The sequence below is a fragment of the Gadus chalcogrammus genome, chromosome 9, assembly GCF_026213295.1.
Source record: "Gadus chalcogrammus isolate NIFS_2021 chromosome 9, NIFS_Gcha_1.0, whole genome shotgun sequence".
In the NCBI taxonomy this organism is placed as follows: Eukaryota; Metazoa; Chordata; class Actinopteri; order Gadiformes; family Gadidae; genus Gadus; species Gadus chalcogrammus.
This window is the reverse complement of record NC_079420.1, coordinates 5,380,209-5,405,546: the sequence shown is the minus strand read 5'-3', so window position 1 is coordinate 5,405,546 and position 25,338 is coordinate 5,380,209. Positions and strand designations below refer to the sequence as shown.

The following is a 25,338-nucleotide window of genomic DNA, read 5'->3' as shown; positions in this document are numbered from 1 at the left end:
AAGCCGTTTGCGTGTCAAGCCTCTGGCCTGACTGCAGTAAGAACTAATAAATCCGCATGTGTGAGTCATACTGCCCGTCCGAACCATACCGGAAAATCGGTTCTGCCTAAACAACGCAGGGAGCACGCCATCTGCACACGCTTTCTTTCGTTTTCGTTTCTGACCAAGTCCTGACCCGTTTTTGAATAAAACGAAAGTTATACAAAAAAATCTAAACAAATTGTTTTCTAACCTCCCTCTGTTCTTCAACGTGTCAATACCTTTGTGGTGATTGAAGTCTTTTTACTGAAGCATTTTCTAATAATTAGCTGTAACGGTGCTTTTATGCCTCCTTTTTCATATAATCTTGCCACCGACCAAATATCAACGAGCTCTTAGTGTTGCAAATGGGAAGAGGCCAGGGGAGAGCTGTCTCCTTGGGAAGACACTTTCAATAGTCAAGAATAACTTATGGTAACATCATACACGGCCGTCTCGTGAGCGCATCTGAGAGAGTTTTTCGTTATCAATTCTGGAGAGCAGGGCTTGTGTCCTATGAAACCTAATGCGTGTGTGTTATAACGTTTTGGGACAAACATTGACTCCACGTTCTTGCTGTAGCCAACCTGAAGGATGTCGTCAGACCAAAGCTTTCGGTACTCCTAAGTTACTTTAGGACACGATATAACTTCACAAATTACACTTTGCCAAAGATGATGAAATGGGTTTGGGGAATTTCCCGACATGCACAAATGACACGGCGCGTCCCATCAGATAGCTCCGTCCTTCGACAAAAACGAAACCCAACATTCGAGTTAGGTTATGATAACCAATGAGCTGTCAGATCTAACGGCTGGCCATGGTATGGTTGCTCACATAACCTAGTAAGAATCGAGAGAATTACTTTTTTTTTTCACGGTGAGCCGGCGTTTTCTTCGAGGTCGTGTGCTGCACGGAGAGGGCATGTGCCGCTTTATGCGCTACGGCGTCACCCACTGCATGCGCGCAGCCATGGCCCGGCTGCAGGAGCTCCGTGGAGAGGCGACCATCCGCTCCTCCATGCGGGCCCTGGACCTTCTGTCCCGCGTCAGTCTGCTGGTGGCGATCTGCCTCGGGATATATGCACGATGGGAAATCAGCCAAGAGGCCAACATGCTCATCATCTTCGTTTTGGCCCTCGTTGTCCTTGGATTAGCGATTGCACTTCACTGTTACTTCCACATGGAGAAAGTCAGCCAAAGTCTGATCCACCTGTGGCGGGGGTCTCTGTTGGGTCTCCTGTGCTTCGTGGGTAGTCCTGCCCTCGACCACGGCGTGAAGGAGCAGACCACCAACTACTTGCTCTTGACTAGTATGGTTCTCAGAACTCTCTGGGCTCTGCTGGAGCGGATATGCGGATGCGCAAAGTACCGTCCGGCTTTCCTCACCACGGCGGAGCGTATGGAACTGGTCGGCTTTGGCGTCGTGTCATTCGTGGTCAGCAGCTCTCCGAGTGTGGCGGTGTTTGTCGGTGCGCTGGCGGTACTGATGGTAGTTTTTCGGGTGAAAGCTGTCCTCACAATTCCCGACCTAGTAGTTTTCGCCTTCGTCTTCGTCTTCGCCGGCGAATTCCTGTTCATCAAGGGCCTGGACGTGTCCAACAACCAGTTTGCCTTGGCGTGTTTCTTGAGCCAACTCATGTGCGACCCTCTACTCGACTGCTACTTCAGCGTCTCGTCTGTGACCGAGCGCTGGCAGCCGTTCCTGGCGGCTGGACGCTGGCGACGGCTGTCCCTCCTTCCCCTACTGCTGGTGGTTGAGGTGACGTTCCTCGTTCTGGCCGCGTCTAAGCTGTCGGACGGGGGGCCGTTGTACCTGATGATTCCAGCCTTCGTGGTCTGCATGCTCTTCTGGGGCATCATCCACCTTGTGTTCTTAATCACCTTATGGGGCTTCCACACCAAAATCAGCGCCTGCCAGAGAGTGTGCTTGGCCCAGGGGTCAGGGTTCAACAGTCTAGACAAGGTCATGGCATCCAAAGGCGTGCGACACTTCTGCCTCATCTCACAAAGCCTCGTTCAATTGACGCTGCTGTCCACCCTCATGATGGCAGTTCTGGCATGGATGGTAGGCTGAATTATTGCATATAATATAATGCATTTTGCCCCCATTTTACAACCAGTTGTGAGGTTAGTCAATGAGTCATTTAAAGCGTCTACATTTCAAAACGTTGGGGACATCACAAATTGCAGTGTCCAGCCGGATTTGGGATGGGTGGCTCCAATCAACCAGTTGATACAGTCCAAAAGGTCCTTAGTCAATACATCTGATAACTCACATTTGGCGGTAAAATAGGGGCCCTTTTTGCACATTTGGTTTCAGCCTGAAGTTTCCCTGACTTGAAAGTGCCTCCCCGTCTTTCTCCCCAGTCGGTCTGCAGCCTCTCCATCAGTGTGTCCCTGCTGGTGCTGCTCTTGGAGTCCCTCTTCCACGGGCTATTCCACGAGTTGGGCAACAGTCTGGGGGGAACCTGCGTTGGCTACGCTGTGGTCATCCCCACTAATTCCAGGTAGTCGGTGCCCACACATAAGCTGTCCTACACCTTTTAGAAAGCCAGCCAATGACTTAATCTATGAACAGTATAGGAAAAAGCAGTTGAAGGATTGGTTCATAGAAGATTTGACATCTCATTCTTCTTTAGCTATTTCCAACATACTGGGGCTATATTGATTTGCTTAAATATCTTAACTTAAAGGTTGGGTACGCGATTTGCGAAACGCCAGCAGATTTTGAAAATACACAACTCAAATGGTCCTACCCCCTCCCCTTCAACGCTGACTCTGACTCCACCCATTCCAAGTACCTGGACGCGCAATCATGCACGAGCGCGAACAGAGATGCGCGAGCCAGGCTGGCGTAGGTTTTCGTTTAACAACATGGCACTACATTCAGCTGTAAATTGCACCCAGTACCGCGGGAAGTAGGGGTTTTGGGGGTGCTGCAACACCCCCTGTCCGAGGCCCTGTCTTATCACAGAAAACGATCATTTCTAAAAACCAAAGTGGAGATTTCTGAAAACGCCGGTTATGTGTTGTCGTATCAACGGGGAGAAACGGGATTTTAGGTTCTGAAGCGTCACATTATGCACCAGGAAATGCTTAACGTCATGTGAGCATCCGCTGTACCGTATTGGTCCGAATATAAACACAAACCCCATTGTAATACGACCTATATTTGGAAAAAAGATTTGAAGACCAGATCTTGATTTCATGAATAAATAAATTGTATTAATTGAAATAATATACGAAAATAAAAAGGCATAGAATAAAACACTGCATTGCCACTAAACAGTATTGCAAATAGGCCGTACTGTGTAGGCTACACCAAAGACTTCCTGACACTCCTCTGCCCCGCTGTGTTCGCTCTGGCTGTGGTCGCTCCGAACTGTTTCGGCCCGTGGCAAAGCGAGTCATCCTCGCTGCTGTCCAAGGCATGTTGAGACGCAGCATTTATTTAATGCTCATATGTCCTAGTGCTGAAAAAAGGTTATATGAAAAAGTGTGAGGGTAGCGGTGGTGCGCTAAACTTGTTCTGTGAGCAGCTGGATGTGAACCATGGTGTGAAGGAAGTGAACACAACGATCGATTTTCAACTGTGCGCGCATGCACTGGTGTAATTGAGCTGCGCTGCTATATATCTTTTTTATCAATGTGACGAGTTGCGAGTCTAGTGCAGGCCGGGTTTTTTTTTCCAGCACCCCCTGCTGAGAATACGTTCTCGCGGCTATGGTTGCACCAGATGTTATAAACATTAAACGGTCACATAAATCAATACTATTTTTAGAAAATGTATGTTTGTTTCATATAATTGTATTGGAAGTCCTGGTTTTCAATAGGGTTGCCGCGGTGTGGACATTTTCACACCGAGTAATACACTCGTCTCAACACCGGTATTACCGAGTATAAACGGTATAAACTTTGAAACTAGGTCAACCGCCACACAAGCATCGGTTTTTAGACCCTTCTCGTCCTTCAGTTGCCGCCAACGTTCAAAAGCAGCGCCTAGGATTATTCTTGATTTCAGTTTTTCTCTTTCAGCGTTTTTATTATCAATTACTCTCTGAAAAAGAGTTTTCCTTCTCTTTGCTGGTGGTGGTGGTGGTGGTGGGGATTGTGGCGTCTTGTCTGCCATGGAAATTGTCTTCTACTGCTAGGTCCAAATGTGGATTAACTAGTTCCAGTAGATACCGCAGGATAACAACAAACAGGAGCTTGCTCTGGGTCACGAGCTCTGGGTCACGAGTACTGCACGAAGGGGTCGCGCGCGGGGCGCGGGGGAGGGGGGGAGGGGGAGTGCCGTACGACCGTTTGATTGACGTACTTACTGTCCAATGAAACTCGGTGGCAATGGATATGATTGGCTGGAGTTTTTCGAGCCCTGCACGTTCCACAGATGATTGACAAGTTTAATTTTCATGTCAGTACTTCTAACTCAGTGGCTGTAAGCGGGTTATGATAAGGATTTCAAGTAATTTTGCAAAAATGGCCAAAAAAGCAAATCACCTATGCAACCTTTAACATGATTATTTTGTATTCTGGAGATTCACACTATGAATTGAATATACATTTTGAGCTCATGGCTGCCCAAAACCAACTGAGCAGCCATGAACATTGCTGCAAAACACTCCAACAACCCTACCCCCATCAGATGTATCTATTTATTGCACTAAGCACTTTATGGGGTACTTATGGGGAGACTGTGGGGTATTTGTGGGGAGTCTGTATTTATGGGGAGTTATTATGTTTAAATTAATGGGTGATTGATTCATGGAGATTTTAATGATGTATACATGGACAACTAAAACTTTATGCCTTTCTGTGTTTTGCTCTAACAACATTTCATTGATACCCTGTAACAATGGACTGAACTGATGAGTTTAACTCAGCCTCAGCCTCCTCCCTCTGCTCACCGTCTCCTCCTCCTCCTCCCCCCCCCCCCCCCTCCCTCCCTCCCCCTCCCATCCAGCCTCGACGGCCAGCCCATGCTGCTGCCCCCGGACCAGGTGCAGCAGCTCAACCAGCGCTCCATGGACATGCTGAACAAGGTGAAGCTCTTCTTCGACCACCACATGATCGGGAACTTCGGCTGCGACTACTCCACCAGCGGGCTGAGCCTGGAGGCAATGCAGGCCAAGCTTTGCAGCTTCCTTGAGCAGCGGACGGCAGAGGGCCCGCGCCACGACACCTACGTCGTGTACTACAGCGGACACACGCACCGCACCGGGGAGTGGGCTCTGGCAGGTGATGACTGAAGCCCAGACGCATTGGAGGCGCCCTGTGGTGCTGGTGGATCTATAAAGTATATCGTTTGCTTATTTGCGTTCCTTAAATTCCAAAGTTAATTGCCGAAAGATTTAACCAAATCATGGTGGTTTGGTGAAATGATTGCATCAGACTATAAACTGTCACAATAGAAAATGCCATCAAACTTACGAGTCCAAAGTGGTTCCCTAAATGTGCAGGCTTTATCTTACTTCTACCGACCAAGAAAAAGTAAACTTTTCCCTTTATAATGATCTATGAACCAAATATGATAGTTCAACTGTAACATTAAGCACCAAATGTTTGATAAATGGCTTTGATTATCATTATAAATTGATCATCGACTTATTCAGCTGATTTTACCAGTTGTATTCACAACTATTTTACATTAGTATCAACGATATCCATTATTTATTATCAATGGCGTTTGAAATGCCCATACATGTTTTGTACCTTAGCTCTTACACTCACTTGTGTAGTTGTATTTAGGTCGAGGTTCATTAGACCGTAACGTGTCGTCGTCTCCTCCTGTGTCACATCCACCAGGCGGTGACACCCTGCAGCTGGACCAGATCGTCAAGTGGTGGCGGGAGAAGAACGCCGGGGCCTGCTCTCGTCTCATCCTGGTTGTTGACGTGGAAAACGCCCTTCCCTGGACCAAGGAGGCGGGCCGTGTCAAGGACTCCGGCCTCTATGTGGCGGTGCAGGGCGCCACTCTCTCGCCTGCCTCATACCCAGAGGTGCAGGACGCCGGCCAGCTCGGGGACTTCACCCACCGCTGGGTGGTGTTCAACTGCAACCCGGGCGCAGACATTCACTGGTCGGAGCCGGGCCGCCCTGTGTCGGCTGTCTACGGTGTGTCCCACCACTGGGGCGACTACTCGCTGCACCTGCCCACTGAGGGCGACGTCCACAGACACTGGCAGACCTACTTCCCCAGAGTCACCTACCCCGTGGTCCGGCAGGCGCTGTGGGCCTGCGGCCTGGACGTGTTTTGGGGCTGCGGCGTCTTCCAACGGTACCTGCGGAGGCTCAAGCTGAACTGGTTCCCGCCCGCTATCCTAGACACGGGCCAGGGCTTCAAGCTGGTCAGGTCCTAGCCCCCTGCACTCGGTTAAAGGCATGGATCTTCAGAGTCAGGGAGATTAGAGTGTTTGTAAAGAAAACCCAAACAGAATGGATGAGTATGCTTTATTACTTTTAGAGTACAGAACGTTTGGTTAAGTCGTTAATTTACTAAGGGGATTCGCGAAATCAAATTGGCGCTAGACGCAGTTGTAAGACTTATATTCACATGAGTGTCGTTTTTTTTTTAAAAAGGGTGTTATTTGTAATTGGCTTGCATGCGTATTCAAAATAACATTTACTAAATTGAGACCGCTATGCAATAAAAAACTGATTTGAAAATCTTTGCAATTATTTATCCAATCGGCCCCTAATACAGTGGGATACACTGCCATCATGTGGCATAAAAGCAGTATATACTTACTATTTCAGTCCAGGCACCACAGGCAATTTATCCTAGTTTTTGTTTATTTTATTGAAAACATTATAAAATAAGGTACAGCAGCATTTCATATTTGTATTTCCATCTAGGACAGTCACTTGTAACTAACCAAGTGCAATAAAAAAATGAAAAAAAAAGCTTAAGCTTGTCTGATCGCCAGGGAGATGGGACCAGGGATTTGTTTTGTGTACACGATTGCCATTTCTATATAGTTAGTTGCATTACACGAAGTGCAGACAATTGCTGTTTTAAAGTCACTAACAATGCAGAGACAATCAGAGTCAATATTGAGTGCAATTTGGAATATTCCTCAATATTTAATCCCCAGTCCCAAGTCTACTCATTAGAACATTGTAAATTCTCAATTGGACAGAATTACACAGCACAGTAGAACGACCACAGACTGACACTTCAGATATTTAGAAACTGTAGTTATTTAGTTACACATTATTAAAAGAAAAAGGGGGCCAAATATGTAATGAATAAATGGCTATGCAATATATACAGTGCAGCTTTTTCTTTGGCCAGTGTAAACTTAAAAAAAATGCTTTAAAAAATATCCTTCCTCTCAGAATACATCATGTCAGACTAAAAAGAAAATGGATTCCTTTACCTCGTCCTAAAACGTATTGACTACAAACTCTATAAGCAGAGAAAGACTAGAAAGACTACTTTGAACACAATAGTTTTGGATTACATCCTTTAGAAAATAATAAATGGCATCGATCCAATGACTGGATCTGCAGTTGGGTTCATGTTACACACACAAACACACACAGGATACAAGGTATGTACTAGCTCAAAACGGATTATTCAACGGCGAAACGACCTGTAGAACAGCCTTCCTTTTTAAATCTTTGGAAAACAATGTTTTTTGTTTTTATTCTGACAAACTTGCAATTAGAACCACGCATAGTAGACATTGAATCAAAGTTCCAATCAAATGCTATACGTTATATGTTGCTGCATCTTTATTCATATTTGCCTATTTGCTAATTTTCCGATTTAAAAACCAGACTGCCCATTTAATGCAACTGTACACATTCAAGCTATGCCTAGTTCCACTCGTGTTTTTAAAGCTATTTAATGCAATGTCAGGGCATCCCTTCTTATAGTCTTACATTTTGCTTTGACAAGGATTATGCCAATAGTCCCTGTCCGTTCACCCTAATAATGAGTTTGTTTTAACACAACCGAAGAATCCAAATGAAAAACAGCTCATTGTTAAAAGATGGCTCCTGTATCACGTATGGCTTAAGAATGAGCTCCAAGCTTTGGTTGACCGCAGGTGGTGCATGGCAAAGCTAAAAAGTGTAAGTATAATGGCGACTCCTTCTCCCTTTCCAACAACCCATACTCTTTAATACCGAATGGATCCCACGCACTATGCCTGTTTACAAAGTCAGAGTTCAAAACCAGGATTTGCTCAACTACTCCATATAGAAGGGCACAGAAGCAAGCACATGGCAGACCTCCAGTGAACCACAAAGTGAAGTGCGTATGGTCATAACGACACATCCTAACTGGAGAACCGTAATTTAGCTTAGCGATGAGCATGTGATTGTCCTGGATGTGTTCCTTAAAGCGATGCAGACTTCTCACGACTAACTTTACTAAGACAAGACTTGAGGCCAAACTATATAGTGCCCACTATCGACCTGTCCAAAAAAAAGGTAGGCAGCAAAACTAAAAAAACGCTTACACATGACGGCCAAAGCTATCACTCCTAAAGCACGTTTACGTACATACCATTAAATAAGACACAGGTTTAATTTATTGTACAAACTATTGCCGTCCTCTTTTCAAGAACAAAAGCCAGAGAAGTTTACGTTGGTTTTTTAACCATGTTCCACTCGGGAGTCTGAAAGTGATCGGGACCATGGGAAGGGCAGAAAGCCCTGCTTAGTGTGCGTCAACAGCGGAGAACATCAACTCTGTGTAAACCATAACTGTGAATGTAGGACCGAGAAACACTGCTGACAAGGTATTTAAAATGAAAAGAAAATGTTCAAATTACAAATAAACACCGATTTGAGGACCACAAAAACAAAACAGAAAATACAAACAATTCTAAATTGTTCTTACAGCCAAGCAATTCGTCAGTTACTGGGCAGCCACTTGGTCATTGCAATTACACAAAACATGATGGAAAATAACAATTAGTTCATTTGTACACTCCCGTTCCACATTGTGCCTCCCAGGAAATCAACGACCAGGCAAATATTGGAGATTGCATAGGAGCAATGATTCAGAAAAATCAGATATCCTTGATGGCAAGACTGGGGTCTAACTTCTCTCTGTGGTCTGTCGGAAAACAATACACAACAGAACTAAAGGGTCCTCCATATTGGTAACGCAAAAGAGACCGAGAGACAGAGAGAGAGCGAGAGAGAGCATGGATACTGTACGTCCTGTCTTTTTCCTGTAACCAATTGTCCCCTCTGCTCATGTTCATCAACAACAACAATCCTTATAAGAACAACAACCACCATAACCCCACCAGCCCCCGACTTTCAATCACCAAGAATCCAAATCAACATAATTACAAAATATAAAATAATTTCCTCCCGTGTACAAGCCCGCATGGTTCCCTACTTACAAAAGAAAATACAATGAGGTAAATCCCTGTCGCATGACGAAAACCATACCCACCCCCCCTGCTCTCCAACGACATTTCGGTGCCAACAGCGGCCGAGCCAGCCTTGGAATGACTCCTCGAAAATTCAGGTTCAGGCACAACAACCACAAGCGCATTCGTGTGCCTTCCACAGCCTGGTCCACCCTCCCACATCCGCCCAGCCCAATAGTGTCACTCACACCATAGTGTCGTCGTCGTCCCCCCCCCCCACACACACTCACCCGAGAACCGATCCACCAACACCACCACTACTAGTATTGCTTCTACCACCACCACCACCACCACACTTTATTGACCCAGCGCGATGATCCTTCCTGTGCAGAGCCTTGCCTCCGGTGCGTGTGACTGAGCTGGGGGGCCGAGGGGCGCTAGGACCTCCGTTGGCGCACCGAGTCCCAGCTGCCGTTCAGCCGGCTGCGGCCGGAGGGGCCGGCGGCGCTGCCATTGCCCACCGGACGCTCCTGCTGGCGCCGGCGTGTCTCCTTGTAGCGCAGCGTGATGTCACTGTGGAGTGGACGGAGGGAGGGAGGATATCATGAACACGAGCGGGACATGAGTGAGCACACACACACACACACACACACACACACACACACACACACACACACACACACACACACACACACACACACACACACACACACACACACACACACACACACACACACACACACACACACACACACACACGTTTGTATACCCAGGAGAGTGCACAAAAGCGGAAATCAGAGTTGACAGAAGCACACTGAAAACGGCTGAAAGGCACATTTTCATATACTAACTGCATACTGCAGTTTAATTTGAGATGATTGACCCCGCATCGCTACTGGCCGGTGATGTCTGGGAGTAATGCAGATAGAAATCACTTTTTTTTCCCCCCAACCACAAATGGGAGTGGGGGGAAAAAAAACGAATTATAGACATCACACAAGAACTAAAAGGAGGGCAGCTGCAGCTGGTGGGAGAGGACAGACCAGGAACCTACCTTCCTGCTCATGAGCACTACAGCTAGAAAACAAGTAGGGGGAGGAGCCAGGGAGATGTGGGCGGGGCAGGGAGTCAGGAGAAGAACACATACAAAATATAAATAAACTTGAAATGTTGCCGACGATAGAGGAATACCTGCTTTTGGCCAGGAGGGGGCAGTATTACACAGAGGCCACACCGGAATGTGAAAAATAAAACCAAACTATTGCAACATTTTTTGAAATAAGGAAAATAAACCTGGATGTGGTCAGAAATGCGAGGAATTTGAGCTCCTGAACCGATGTATTTGCCAAGAAGTTCACCGTGACAATGTCAACGCACCCATGGTGTTCTTCAGTTAGTTTTGGTGCACGTGATCAACCTTTATGCAACATAAAATCACTGAGACCATTGTGACCGACACCAAAACCACACAGGAAAGTATCTCCCCTGGTAAAGGCCTATTGTAGATCAACATGTGACGCTACAATATAGATATTGTGAATTGCATTTGAAAATATTCAGATATCAGCAAGGACACCAATTTATAAACATAATGAAAATAGCTTTTTTGGTAGTAACACAATTATAAAAACAGCTATATTCTTCTTACTGAAAACATTTCATTGCCATTTTTGTGGAGTGGTCATATATCTACGGTTACACCATAGACATATGATCTTACATTTCATTCAGAGGTAGCTACAACACATTTCAAACTCCAGTGGGCATTGTACCAACTAGAGGGCTAATCCAATGATTCATCTCACATTTAATGTCGCTGTCTCTGAAGTCGAATGTTAAATATTTTTTTGTTTATACTTATTTATACTACATCTCCAGTTAAATTAATGTTGTGTTTAACTAATTTTGTGTTTCAACTGTTAAAAATATAAAATTCATACAATATGTTTTGTATTCAATTTATTTTGGGGTCAATGCACTTTGTGATTGACACATTTCCTATTCCACACATTTAGTATTTCCCTGCATTGTGTTCAATACGTTTCCTGTTGCATACGTTTTGTGCGCCGTCCACAGTCCACACATTGTGTTCAATACGTATCCTGCTCCATGCTTTTTGTTTTTCAATACATTACACTCACCGGAAGAAGAAGCGCCACAGGGTCCAGGAGAGGATGAGGAAGATGCCCAGGAACCAGCACTGCGTGACGAAGAACGGGATGGGCAGCATGATGGTGTTGGGGTCATACTTGACCACGATGAGGAACTCTGTCACCGTAATGGCGGCCACCAGCCACGCCTGCTGGCCTAGCTTCTTGTGGAACTTCCTGTTGGGGGTCGAAAGGTCACACAGGGTTAGGTTGGAATAACAAGAGATACAAGCTGAAGAAGGCCTACTTCATGTTTACTGCAGGCCTTCTGGGGAATCAGACCCAGAACCTCTTTTTTTTTTTTTTCTCAACGTTGTAGTCCATGTCCCGTGTGTTTGTTCTCCGGGTTTTAGTCCATGTGTTGTTTCTCTCTTTCCATCTAAAGGACCAATGGAAACGGAGGCAAGCCTTTGGGCTTTATGGTGTTTTTGACCCTTTTGAACACTTCTGTTAATTGTTGTTCAATAAAGTATTCAATCAATCAATCAACCTTTCAGCTTAATAATCCCTCAAAAGAGATCCCTCAAAAATGTGAAGTCATTTCGGAGTGATCTGACAGAGGAAAGCCAAACCAAACGTTACCATTTGCAACAAGCAAATGTTTGTTGTTCTTAGAACTTCAGATAAACAACTGATTATTAGAAGCACGGTCGGTTGACCAAACGATGAATCATGCCAGCACTGCAGTAAACAACAATGTGCAATAGTTTGGTGAGTAGGTTGCACAGATACAAATACAAACAAATACATAGTAACCCTGGTTAGCCCCACAGTTGCCACGGAGACCATTCAATCATGGATAGCCTCATGCCTCATGACCCTACATTGGAGGAGCAATTCCTGATCTGTTGAACTAAAAAGACACAGCGCATCGCACAAATTGAGCCCACATGATCCGGACTTCAGTCCAAAAGCACTAAGCGTGGGACACACTGATTGGCGGACAGAGGGAACTCTTCACCCCAACCAGGAGGAGTTCATTGAAATCCCAATTTCTCACATCCGCTTACGGAGAACGTCCTTGTGATGATGAAGTGGAGTGGCACCAGTGGCAGCCATTTGAAAGGCTTGAAAAAATACATTTTATTTTCGCCACAGTCAAGGGTATGGATTTTCTTTAACAAAGAGCCATTAACAAAGGGAAGAAAAGGTTATATCCATTTTTAGAACCCCCCTCCATTAGTATTAGATGGGTTAGAGCTAACAGATCTTTTAGTTGTTTTAAATTTTTGCAGAAAATAAAGAAGCAGACATGTTGATCCAATGACACCAGTGAATCCTTCTCAATACAATCCCCCCCCCCCACAGATACGGTTGTTGGGGGACTTACGGGTCGTCCATGAAGTCATAGATCTCCCGCATGGCCACGCCCCCCACGTTGACGAAGAAGACGAGTCTCAGCAGCACCAGGTAGTGTTCCGGGGGCATCCACAGAACAAACTTCAGGTAGAAGGTGTTGAGCTCGGCCAGCAGGAACTGAGGACCCAGACAAGAACACGCACGTTCTTATATAATTTTGTTTGTTTAGGGTCAAAGCTGTTTCCTAACCCTTAGGCTGCTAATGACTCCTCCGTGTTCCTGATTTGACTTGACGCAGCTCATGTTTACGAGCTGCCGTGCTAAGCTGCTCTGCTGATCGAGAGGACAGTAGCGTGAACAGCATATCATTCTAGCCATGAATCATATTATTCCTCAATAGAATGAACGGTGGAAGACTTGTCTCATGTTTTGGTCTGCTGGGTTGGATCTCTTATAATCACCGAAGACACATCATGTCATGTACATACCGGTAGTCTTTATCTGTTAGCACGTCCATGGTATGACGTTAAGCTCTTCAAGGACACATACATATTAGACTATGAAAAAATTTACTAATTGAATTTAAATCAGGGAAGTCATGTCTTCATGTCAAAACAAATAACAGAAAATCTACGTTAACTGAATTGAGGCACCAACTTAATGGCCAAATCATCAAACTGGCATCATTTACTCAGATAGCTTTAAACCATTTTACCATTTTAAATGTATCAGACTCTTTCAACCAAAGCGACAGTGAACTTAGGATCAGTGGATAAACGCTTGCTTGCATCCATGTTTAATCTGACAGAAAGAGGCCGGTCGTACCATGAATATGATGCCCAGCACGGCCAGCCAGCGTCGCAGGTTGGAGGCGGGCTTCCACTCAAAGTTCACCCAGCTGTAAGGTGTGAACTGGAAGGCTATGCGCTTGATCTTCCCCCTTTAGACAGAGAACCGGGTTATATCTACACACCGCCCTACAATGACAACCGTTTTCTATGGCAAAACAATTAAATTAGTAAAATAAATAGATATATCTAAATAGCCTATATCTATATCTCGATCTCGATCTATAGATGGATATAATTACAAAAATAACAACAGTTTTTTTTTTAACAATTAATTAAAATAGATTAAATATAATCATCCATGAGAAACAGTAGAGATAAAGGGGAACATCAGCTGAAGGAGGAACTAGAAACAACGAAAGTGAGAACAAGTAACATCACATCGAGTCATGCTGCTTACTTGTAGGTGGGAATGCTCCAGAGCCCCTGCCACTGGTAGGGCTTCATGGACAGCCAGCCGAGGGTCTTCATCCCACAGTAGATGCCCAGACTGTTGCACAACAACACATCCATGATCCACTGGAGGGAGAGGGGAGCACAATCAGCCCCATGCCTTCACCACATGCAGTGTCTGCTTACTCAAGTGCTGATGAAGTCATTTCCCCAACAAGCTGAAACTCGTGTTTCTTTTTTTTGTTTCTCTTGATGCGTGTGTTAATATTTTTGGGTTTGAGCTTGGGTTTTTGCACATTGTATTTTAAATGATTATATCTTTTCAATTGTTATTCAAGATGCTGCTCTGACATTATTATTATAATTTTATGTTTACATAAGGAACTCCATTTAATTCCTATTACTGCAGTGACATCCATATTTCATGTCCGGGATTAATAAAGTACATCTTATGCTTCAACAATCTATAAAAGGAACGCAAGACGGAGTCAGTTTCACGATAGTATGCAGAAAATATGCTTAGTTTAGCTTTCTACAGGCCTTCTGCTTCTTGCTGGTTATTAATACATCCAGGCAACCTTCTGAAGTGGTTACGACCCCGAGCTCGACTGACGGTACGTTCAGTGACCTGCGCGTTGTTAACAGAGTCGGCTGCTACAGGCCGTGCTTCATTCCATACAGTGTCGGCATACAAATGTCAGCACAGCCTATCAAGGATTGACTTTATCAGACAGGAGTGTAATGAAAAAGTTCTGTTTCTCCAGGCATTGGATCAGGGCAAAGTATCTGACATTGTAGTCTGATGGGGTTTGTAGGACATGTCTTCTCCGAACGGGATCTGCTCTAACTATCAGGGATGAAACTGATTATTCTATTTTTACTTTGTGCCTGTTTTTGGAAATATGAATATTTAAATTAGAATTACCCAAACTACTAATTCCCCTTTTTGGCCAATGCTTATGTTGATGGTATTAGGTGATGAGGCTTTGAGAGTTCTTCCAATTTTAATTGCATGCATTGATTATTCACAGCCTCACATGTAAGTGACCTTAGGATTAAAGTATCTGGCAAAATGACTCAACTACATATTGGGAAATATATTTACAAAGTCATGATTCATATTTAAAGATGGGTGATATATTCATCCCCAGTGGGGGGGATTCAGGAATCTAAAACAACACACCAAATAAATAAGAGAACAAGGAAATAATAACAGGAAGAGTCGGGTGACCTACATGGTCCCACCAGCACTCTGAGAAGTTAGGCAGCTGGTGCTCAAGGCTGTACTCCAGGAACTCAAACATCACACTGATGATCATACACATCCACCAATCACGGATCATCAACGTCTGTGTAGAGCGAGAGAGAGCAGATATTAAGGAATGAGATCAAGGTGGAAGAGAAGATATACAATAGTGATATATGAGAACATGTAACAGATCCTCGTTTTGTAAAGCACAAACACACCCTATCACAGCACTCATATTAACTCATCCAATAACAATCAGTTATTGGATTGATGATTAACAGCTCAAGATCTTAAGGAGGTATAATTTATCTGGCAGAATTACACCATTTTTAAAACTGGGCTACTGCTATTCTAAGAGTAAATATACTACTGGGAAACAATAGCGCAACTGGAGAACTTGGCAGGGCATTTAATCCTGGTTGTATGCGTGTTTAACAGTGGGGAATGTTCTGCTATGTTATGGAGGCCGGGGAGCTGAGCTACGCCAGCACTTTGTTCCACCCCGTGCCGTGTGAATGAATGAGTGTCAATGAGAGGATGAAACATACCTTGATGTACCAGCCCAGGAAGTGAGCGGGAACAAAGCCATCCATCTTGTCCTGAGTAGACAAATAATATTCTGTTGCCAAAACATTGTTGCAACCAATCAATTATTTTCATATTGATTTAATTTAAACTAAAAACTTAAAATCCTAGTCTATTCAAAGCTTGCTTGGCTGATAAAGCTGTCCGTTTCAGTTTCTGTTTCCACGTCACATAATAAATGTGTTGCAGTTCTTATTCAGACTATATTTAGTACGGCGGACTGAAAAACAGGCCAAACACCCCCCTAAACAACACTGCCCTGCTTTCCTTATTTCACAGGCTAGGGAAACACAGGGCTGACATCATTATCTAGCAGATTTGGGTCAGCATCGTCATGGTGAAAATCCAAAGTCTGCCATGTGTCAGATTTGGTAGGGGGGGGGGGTCTCATCCAGCAGAGGACGGGGAGCGTGGTTTACCCCCCAGTAGCTGAAGGTCCTGTGGCTTACCCAGAGGTTGTGGAACGGGTCAGTTTTGTTGCCCGGGTCGTAGACCAGGCAGTTGCCCCCATAGTCTCGCTCCGGGAGGGGCACCCCCAGCTTGGGGTCGATAAACTTCATGAACTGCCGTCCATCATGCACCGTCTGAGGCAACAGGTGAACGAGAAACACATCAGCACAAAGAAATACATGTACGAATACAGATTCATATATATCAATTACCCCAGCTACGTATACAACTCCAGTTATGTGGGAAATGAACCCGATGCTTTGGAGGTCATTCTGAGTTTTGTTGGAAATGTACGCAAATATGAGCCTTTCGGAACATCTAAATAGGGAGGGGGGGGCAGTGGGGACAGAAATAGAACTGCATGGAAAATTACAGAGGCTGACCCAAATTCGTTTTTCTTTGATGAAAGTGTGTGTGTGTGGAGGGGGAATACTAGTGGTAAAGAGCGGGTTAGGGGGGGGGTGACGGTCTTTAGAGATTGCATGTCTGCGCCTTTCAAAAATCCCCTAGAAAGCGCATCCGGTGGTTGAGTCCATAGGGCTGCTCTTGGCTTGCCAAGAAACTGAAGCTTTGTGGGAAATGGGTCCGGGTCGACCAGACAACGGAAGAACTGCTTGTTTTTCCAGCCAGTGGGTTTCATTTAAGCGTAGACAAATCTAAACATCGAAGAGATATTCCAGAAGTGCTCTCTAGTCCTGATTCTCAGCAAACACCACTCTGCAATCCCAAACATTGACATGGAGAGAAAGCGCTAAAAAATAATTGGCTTCATATTAAATAATTTAATAACATATTAAATTAATTAAAAAATAAGGACAACAGCAACAAGAGTACTGCCTCATATTCGTGTTAAAATCATGGTCAGCAAGTATTTTTTCCACAAACGCAGCAGAATAAAAATAAACATTGCAAAGTAGGACAATTGTCATTGGACCAGGAATTACATACTCCATCCATCTTTAACTAGGAGGAGTATCTGTATGCATGTGCCCTTTGAACGGTTTTTCTGTCCTTAGATTTCCCCGACAACGTCCATCTGATCGGCTTCACACTTGGCGGGAGTATTGCTGAAGGCCAAGGGAAGTGCAGCGTCGACTTTCAAGTCGTTTGAATGAGCGGCCGTCGGGAAAGCAGCGAGAAGCAGTACAGGAGCCCAAGAAACCAGCCTGATCTGACCAGGCACGTTTCTAACAGGCACTAGTTAAAAAATGTGGTAAAAGGTAAATTTTCTGTTGATTTGAAGTTGATGGTGCGCTCTGCAAGTTTTTCCATATGCAACAGTATTTTATTAAATTAGAAAGTAGCTCAGCGCGACAGTTTCTCTTTGAGCTAGCTGTCACTAGGTGCAGCGAATCACGGGTCATGTGTCACTGAGGGTGGATGACGTTGGACTATGCTTCATCTGTGCTTTTTACAGATTATTTGAATAATGGAAGCAAAGTAGGGCTGGAATAGAACACACTCATGTGGCTACTCGTGCGTGTGTATGCGTGTGTGTGAGTGTGTGTGTGTGTACTACTCGCCTGAAACAGGATGAAGATGAGAAAGAGCTCGTAGACCACTGTGACACAGAGCCAGAAGCGCCAGTAAGCTTTATAGGGCGAGAGACACCAAGCCGAGGAAGAGGCAGAGAGAGAGACACAAATGGAGAGATAGACAGAGGTAGGTAGGTAGGGATAGACAGACGAGAGAGGCCAGGATTACTCTTTGAACATAGGACTATAGTCAACCTCTGAAGAGGTGGAAAACGAGATCCTAGTAATCCGAAATACACACACCAACAAAAAGTAAGTGATACAGTCAGGAACATTTCCATCCCAACTGGCTCTAGAGAATTCTAATGGTTCCCATAACAACCAGAAACCAATTGGTCAGCAGCTTTTGGTCCCCAGAGGTGAACTCCTCTCTCCACAAACCTAGAAAGCAGCGCTCAAGGAACACCCATCTCAGCAAAGCAGCAGGAAATATTTAGTCCATTATCCAAAAGGGACTTTTTTTTTTAGCTACATGTGCTTAATGATGGGCTAGACAAGGGGGTCAAATAAGGGATAAGCATCACACTCAACGAGGCCTACAGGTAGACTGAACTGTGGTTTGTTCTTTTTACATTGCTACTCATAATAGAAACTTCTTATTTAAAAAACATCCTACTGTTGCCAAGGAACCTATGTTTACCATGGTAAAGGTTAGCCTCATATAAAAGTTGAGGGGTATGGCGACACTGACTTCGATTAAGACGAGCTTTCCTCATCAAAGAATCTTGATCGCCTGGCTATCTAACCGGTTTGACAAGAATACAAACTGGTCAGACACTCCCTGATAGATTTTTCCATTTGTTTGATTATGAGCTCATGTTTTACCTGTGACACACCCAGTTATTGCTTGCACAGAAGGTTGGCAGGGCAAAAAAACCTTAGCTTGCTAAAAATGTCAGGCAACAAGACTCTCCACAGATGTATAGAGACACTAAAACAAATGCCTGTCAAGACAGTCACAAAGACGTATGTGATGATTACATACAAACAGGCCCATGTGCTGACAACATACAAGGATGCAGTGGCACAAGCAATATATCGCCCAACTAAGGTGAGCGTGGAAACAGCTTTGACGTCAAAAACATTTTGGCTCTCCAAGGTGAGGGAGTCAATGTCAGTCACACTCTCTCTTAAACTAGCAATACTATGGAAAATCCTAAGTGTATAAGTAGATGTGAGGGTTTTGGAAGAGAGGATCTGAGTTTGGTATTAGGTGTACAACCCTATTCTGACAAAGACAAGGACATGCTTTGGACAGGGATTAAACAGCTTAATGAGGTAACAGGGTCGAAGCATGGAGATGTTGCACAGAGAGCCATGATAGTAGAAGAGTACTTAAGCAATGATGCATGTCCAAGCTAAAGAGATTTTGAATGAGATGCCAACGGAGACAGAGGAAAAGCATGAATCACCCACAGAATCAATCCCCCCCCTCCCCCGAGCTAACACACTGTGGTTTGTGACTTCTGCAGAGTCAAATCAAATCCTTAAGAAAACTTTCACACCTACATTTTGCCCAGTGCCAATTATCCACTTTAAGTGACATTTTACATTTAAGACACAACCAACGTGGTAGCCTTGCTAAATAAGTATAATACCCATCATCATATCAAATTCAACGTATTTCAGAAGGAAATAGATCTTCTAGAATTAATTCAGATGCTGTCCCAAGGGACAATGTGTAACCCCTATGCCAGGGAAATACAGCCGTCAGTATTTACTCTCCCTCATATGCCTGCAAGTCCAAATTCTGTCTATTGATCAGAATGATGTTGGATCCTCTGTGGTCTCTCAGCATCAACCCATTTCCACAGGAAGAAGAAATGATTGGCAATCAATACCCCATTACAGACCTGGAGTGAACATCTGCACTACTCCTGAAGAAGAGCAGTGGGCTCTTAAGTTGTTGTCAGTAACAAAAGAGGCGGAGGTGGATTTTCATCTGTGTTCATTTTTGTAAACATTCCCCACAGCCTGGCAACGTTCAATGAAAATCAAACTGCTGATTCAAAGATGGAGATTGCGGTCATCGCTATGTTATCCTACTCTGCTAAGAAGTAGAAGAAGTCAAGTATCATCATCTGTGGTCTTACCTCAAACCTAGGGTTTGGAAGTAAACTTAAAAAGGGTTTGTTTGTTTGATTGCATGATTTTTGTCTTACCAGGATGTGGTCTTGTAAAGGGGCCATCTTTGGCTTGGGTCACCCCAAAGCAGAGGAAAACCAAGATGCTGGCCACAATTCCTCTAGAAAAACAACAAAAAACATCACCATCAAAAAACTGTGTGCAAATGTGTTCGTCAACTGAAAGTGTCCTTAGTTCCCAGCCTCACTCTTATATCTTTGGATAAAAGTGTCTGCTAAATGACTATTTGGAAAAATAAATGACCTTTTGACCTCTACAAACCAAGGCTAGTGGACATTTGACAAAAACAATTGCTCACTTCCCATGGAACCACTTACGCAAATAAATAATGACCATGTTCAGAAAATCCCCAGCCGACTAACAACAGCTTAGCGGGATTGGACAAAGGAAGAGGAAAACACAACTTCCTAACTGATCCATGACAATCAGTCTCTCAACAGGGTTTCCAAGGGTTTAAACCAGGGGCTTTAGAGAAAGGTACCACCAAATACACCATCATGCATGTGTGCCTATGCCTGTACCCTAGCATGAGAGGGACTTTAAGTTAATATAGTGTGTCAGTGATTATTTGATTAAGAGTGTCTATATGCATCTGTGGGACTCGCAGTGATTATGTGATTAAGTGTGTTTGTGAGTGCGTGTATGCATGGGAGGCAGCAAATCCTGTTAGAAATAGTCTGACAATCCTTATCCCCTATAGGAACATAGGCCTGCATGTGTCAACTGCGCAACCACCCACCACCACAAGCATGCCTGACACAGCTATTCCTATTCTACCTCTCTCAGATAGACATGCATACATAATTATTACTCCAACACATCCATATTCTTGCAAAGCATATTATAAGCTACAAGCACAAAAAGCCAACACAGTTTAGTTGTGGAAAACTATGGACACCAGGTTATGACTCAATCGCTAACTTTAGATAACAGGTTATAGCTCAATGGCTAACTTTAGTCACTGAGTTATTACTAAATGGCTAGCATGAAATGGGGCCTACCAGATTCAAGGAATCCCCCCTCAAATGCTAAACAGCTAACGGATTGCGAATATATAAAACCCTAAACATGATATCTTCTACGTGACAGGGTGTCTGCAGTACTGCAGTTTGCACATTACATAATCCAACAGTAAAAGCATCAAGGGAAAAATACATTTCTGAAGCCTTGGTTATCCTGAACCAGTGACTAATTAAACTCCCTGTCACAACTGCAGGCCTAAGGAATGTGCGTAAGGAGTGTCCGGCCAACCTTTTGGTGTTGAAGGTGGTGTCTTGGGGGGTCTCCTCCAGGAGGGTGACATAGACCAGGACACAGGTGAGGATGAACAGCACCGTCACTGTGTGGGCTCGCCTACAGAGAGAGAGAGAGAGGCCGACATATTGGGAGATTTTTTTGATGGACAAAACAATTGAACCAAGAGAAAGACCAGAATAGGAATACAGAGATCTATGATCCCCACATCAAAAATACAAATCTCAAAATGTAACTGCAAACTAAAATTGTACTTGGGCTGCCGTAACATGCTTTGGTGCGCGTTTACACGCCTGCATGTTTACCTATGTCAAGGTATATATAGATACGTATGTGTGCTATGTCTATGAATATGCAGGTGTGCCTATGTTTTTGGAAGCATGTGTACTTATGTTAATGTGTCTGTACAAAAAGAATGAGGAACACAAAGGGAGTTGGGTGAGGGGGAGAGAAACAGGGCGAGAGTCAGAAACAGAGACATACAGCACAGACAGGAGAGAGCGAGACAGACAGGAGTCAGAGGGAGACAGAATCGAAATAGTGTACGAAGTGCACAGAAAGCATAAAACAGAACAAGCTAGAGCGCTGTAGGCATGCAAAGCCCTTGAGCGGGCATCCGTGGTGCGTTAAATACAAAGGCAGGAGTGCACTTTGGGGCTGTTAAAGTGCACTTTGCTGCAGCCTGACATGTGCTGGGCTTGCACAAGTGTAGCCTTGTTGTTTCACCAATTAAACAGTGATAAGAAACCGCGTTGACCTAACCTTTTCCCTTCAAGGCACCATAACAAGACCAAAAATAGCATTGCAACTAAAATAACCCAGCAAAAAACCCAGGAATATCAAATCGATCATATCATCTATGTTGTCAAATAAACAATACAAATTCATGGTAAAAAAATAAAACATAACTAATATTACAGCAATTCAATATAATTTTGTATTAATTACTCTACTCATCTCACCTCCTATATCTGACAATGGCGTCGGAGGCTTGTGCCTTGAAAAGTGTCATCGGGATAAAGTGGATGCACGACACCGTACTCCAGGGAGAAGGAGGTGTAGTAGTAGTAGTAGGAGGAGGGGTTGTTATAAAAATGTCTGACACAAAAACAGAGGAAAACATAAGATAAGTAAGAGGGTAGAAGGTGAAGGAAAAGAACTAGGAACATATGGAACGTAGAGGAGTGCTTAAACGTGCAAGCAAGGAGGGGCGCTAGTCAACTGGGTGGGAGGTGCTAGCCATGGCAAGATATGTCACCGTAGCACATTCCTGTAGGGACCCAACTTTATTACTTTGCTATGGAGGGAAGAAAAACTAAATAGCAATGAAAATAATTATTAAAGGAAATGCAATAATTGAACAAACAGATAAAAAAAATAACAGCATATGAAATACATTGTATGCCTTATACTCAAGGGAAGGTAGCCACAGACCCCAGCTCTCAAAATAATACGACCAAGGGATCAAAGACGAAGGCAGCCTTGGCCGGGCCCAATAAGGAGAGTGCTACCTGTCATGGCAAAGGAGCCACTGTCAGCATGCAAATATTGTTTATGCAGAGGCTTAACTAGCTCCGGTGTCAAAAAAGGTCCCATCTCCTTCCCCACGCCTGGTAACAGACATGTGGGAGGAGGCCTCATCGGCACCGATCTGCATCTCTCAAGTTCTCACATCAAATTACAAAACACATCTATGGTGGTCACATACGATTCAAGAAGTGTGACAGAGGCATACCTTACAATGACAACAACACATACAGCCAGCGACGAATCTGATCAACGTCAACACGATGGTCTGTTCATACTGAAAGTGTGAGCGGCGGTGATCAAGTCAGAAGGAGGAAAAGTTTCATACTAGTTATGACAAGAAAGCAGGGTTGGCTAGCTGTCAGCACTAAGTACAGGGACATCTTTAAAGAAGACGCCAATTCTCAAAACAGGACTAAATCCATAGGCCTATAAGCATTGAGAAGAAAACTGAGGTAACAAGACTTACCGTGTTTGACTGTACTTTTTATTAGGTTTTCAAAGTTAAATCAAATCTATGTTTCATATGGTTTGGGCTTTGATATAGATTAACAGATCTATCCATTTATCGATAGATAGATCTATCTAAGAGAGAGAGCGCGTGAGACACATACACATGGAAGAGATGAGAAATACAAATGGGAACAGTATTAATGACTGAATTTTTTTTAACCAACTAATTAGATGTTGGTACTGATGTTACACGTTCACACTTGGAACGTGTTAACCGTTTATTATTATTAACCATTCAAATAATGGCTCAACTTCATATAAACGTTATTCTCATTGTTAGAATAGTATAATGTATAACACTGCACAAATAAGAACTACCAAAGACAAGTCAAACATTATATGTCAAACATAAAATGCAGGAATGTGTGTATGCAAGAGGGTGCCATTCACATGGGAGTTTTCTCAAAAAACTCCCAATATCTTTTTTTTTTTCTACTGTTTCGGCTGTCCCATTTACATTTCACTGTTTTAGCATGCAATTCAACACAATTAAAACCTGGTAACTTTTTATTGTATGTTACTGCTTGCTCATGTATGAAGCTGTGGACTGTTGTGACTGTTGCGTGGACTGTGAACTTGTGGCCTGTGCTAGTTTCAGTGACATCTTAATCTCCCAAGTACAACTTCAGGGCTATTTTGAATTGAGTGCTGTGTCTTAATCAGGTAAGAAGTAACTCAGCAAAAGATCCACCAGAATCCGCGGTGTGACTCATAAGACAAGCGGCTGACACACAGGCAAACAATAGCTCGCCTGTCTTTCAGTTCACCTTGAAAAACCAAGCCCCACCACAAAGCCGCCAACACATTTGACATTGTCATCAACATTAGACTCAGACGCATGGGTCACATAACACTTAAACGCAATAACAAATGGAACAGATTTGCAGTGATCTTACCAAAAAAAGGTGTTCGTGCCATCATCGAAAACTTCGCATTCCGTATTTCGCCGAGACAGGAGGTCCCTGGACGTCTGCTTCACCGCCCTGGTTTTGGTCGGCGTGCCTTGCTGCTCTGGACCAGAAAGGGCCGGGTCGAAGGAGCCATGGCTCAGCTGCTCGTCGAGCAGCGTGGCGGGACTCTTGCCGCTGGCGGTCATCAGCCCAGCCAGGCCGCCCTTCTTCGCCTCGCTCTTGGTCATGGCTCTACCGCATACGTCGGTATGACTGCTGCTCAGTCAGTACCCCTCGCCTCTGTTCTTGAGCAGTGTGTCATCCGTGTCAACCCCACCCCGAGTGAATGGCAGCATCCTGGGATTGTCAGAAGGGGACACACGTTTAAAAGAGCGATAAATCAAATATCCGGGACTGGTCACATACGCCGGGGACCTGAAATGCCTAGACACGCTGCGTTTGACTGACTGTTCAACGACGCCCTACCCACCTGACAGACAAAGCGCAAGAGAACAGTCTATTCTAAAAGCCCCACAGTGACGGAGGAGAGCTGAAACTATACTCTGAATGTGGGGTGCGTGAAGGGGAATTACCGCGCAAAAACACCTTTCTGTGAATGTGAGACAGGTTATGTAACCGTGTAGCTTAGCTCATCGTAGCATACTCTTTCTGCCCATTGACCTTGTAAATGAGCCCGTTAACTGACAGGCGCGTCCACATTAGTCACTAAGCACACTTTAGACCGCTTTGTTCCCGACGACGAGGCAACATATTGCCATACGGGGGGACTGAGTATTCATGTGTTATTGAGTTAGCCAGCGAACGTTACTTACCAATTTATAAGATTAGCGTTACTACTACAGCTCAGACGGATTCACGTGAACAAAGAGCCGTTACATGGGTGACAGCGCGCGTCGCTCTTATGTTGGTTTTGAATCGAGCTCGCGCTGAACACTATTCCAGTAACGCTCGTGGAGTTAGCTTTAAGTGGAGGAACAGATTGAATCGCCGCACTCGATGCATCACGTGTCCATGGCGTCTGGGCCATGTCAACAGTGACGATAATGCATCCGGTTTCAGTCGTTTCAAAATAAAGGTATCATACGTTTCCAGAGCTTTTACTTTGAATGTAAGATGACACCTGA

General features: G+C 44.3%; 2 protein-coding genes across 2 annotated transcripts; one reads left to right on the top strand and one right to left on the bottom strand.

Moving 5' to 3' along the window:
• The first annotated feature begins 789 nt into the window (after positions 1-789).
• Positions 790-6,828, top strand: LOC130388688 (transmembrane protein 168-like). The gene is made up of 4 exons (XM_056598154.1): positions 790-2,085; positions 2,388-2,527; positions 4,984-5,258; positions 5,826-6,828. Exons 1-4 carry the CDS (start codon positions 943-945, stop codon positions 6,377-6,379), a joined length of 2,112 nt encoding a protein of 703 aa, XP_056454129.1. The 5' UTR covers positions 790-942; the 3' UTR covers positions 6,380-6,828.
• Positions 6,290-25,255, bottom strand: ptdss2 (phosphatidylserine synthase 2). The gene is made up of 13 exons (XM_056598160.1): positions 25,027-25,255; positions 24,200-24,550; positions 21,261-21,362; positions 20,027-20,109; positions 17,853-17,920; positions 16,329-16,463; positions 15,843-15,893; positions 15,281-15,394; positions 14,053-14,171; positions 13,630-13,744; positions 12,836-12,981; positions 11,497-11,682; positions 6,290-9,928 (listed from the first exon to the last, which is right to left on the bottom strand). The coding sequence occupies exons 2-13, from the start codon at positions 24,439-24,441 to the stop codon at positions 9,793-9,795; spliced, it is 1,497 nt and encodes a 498-aa protein (XP_056454135.1). The 5' UTR covers positions 24,442-24,550; positions 25,027-25,255; the 3' UTR covers positions 6,290-9,792.
• Positions 25,256-25,338: the final 83 nt, after the last annotated feature.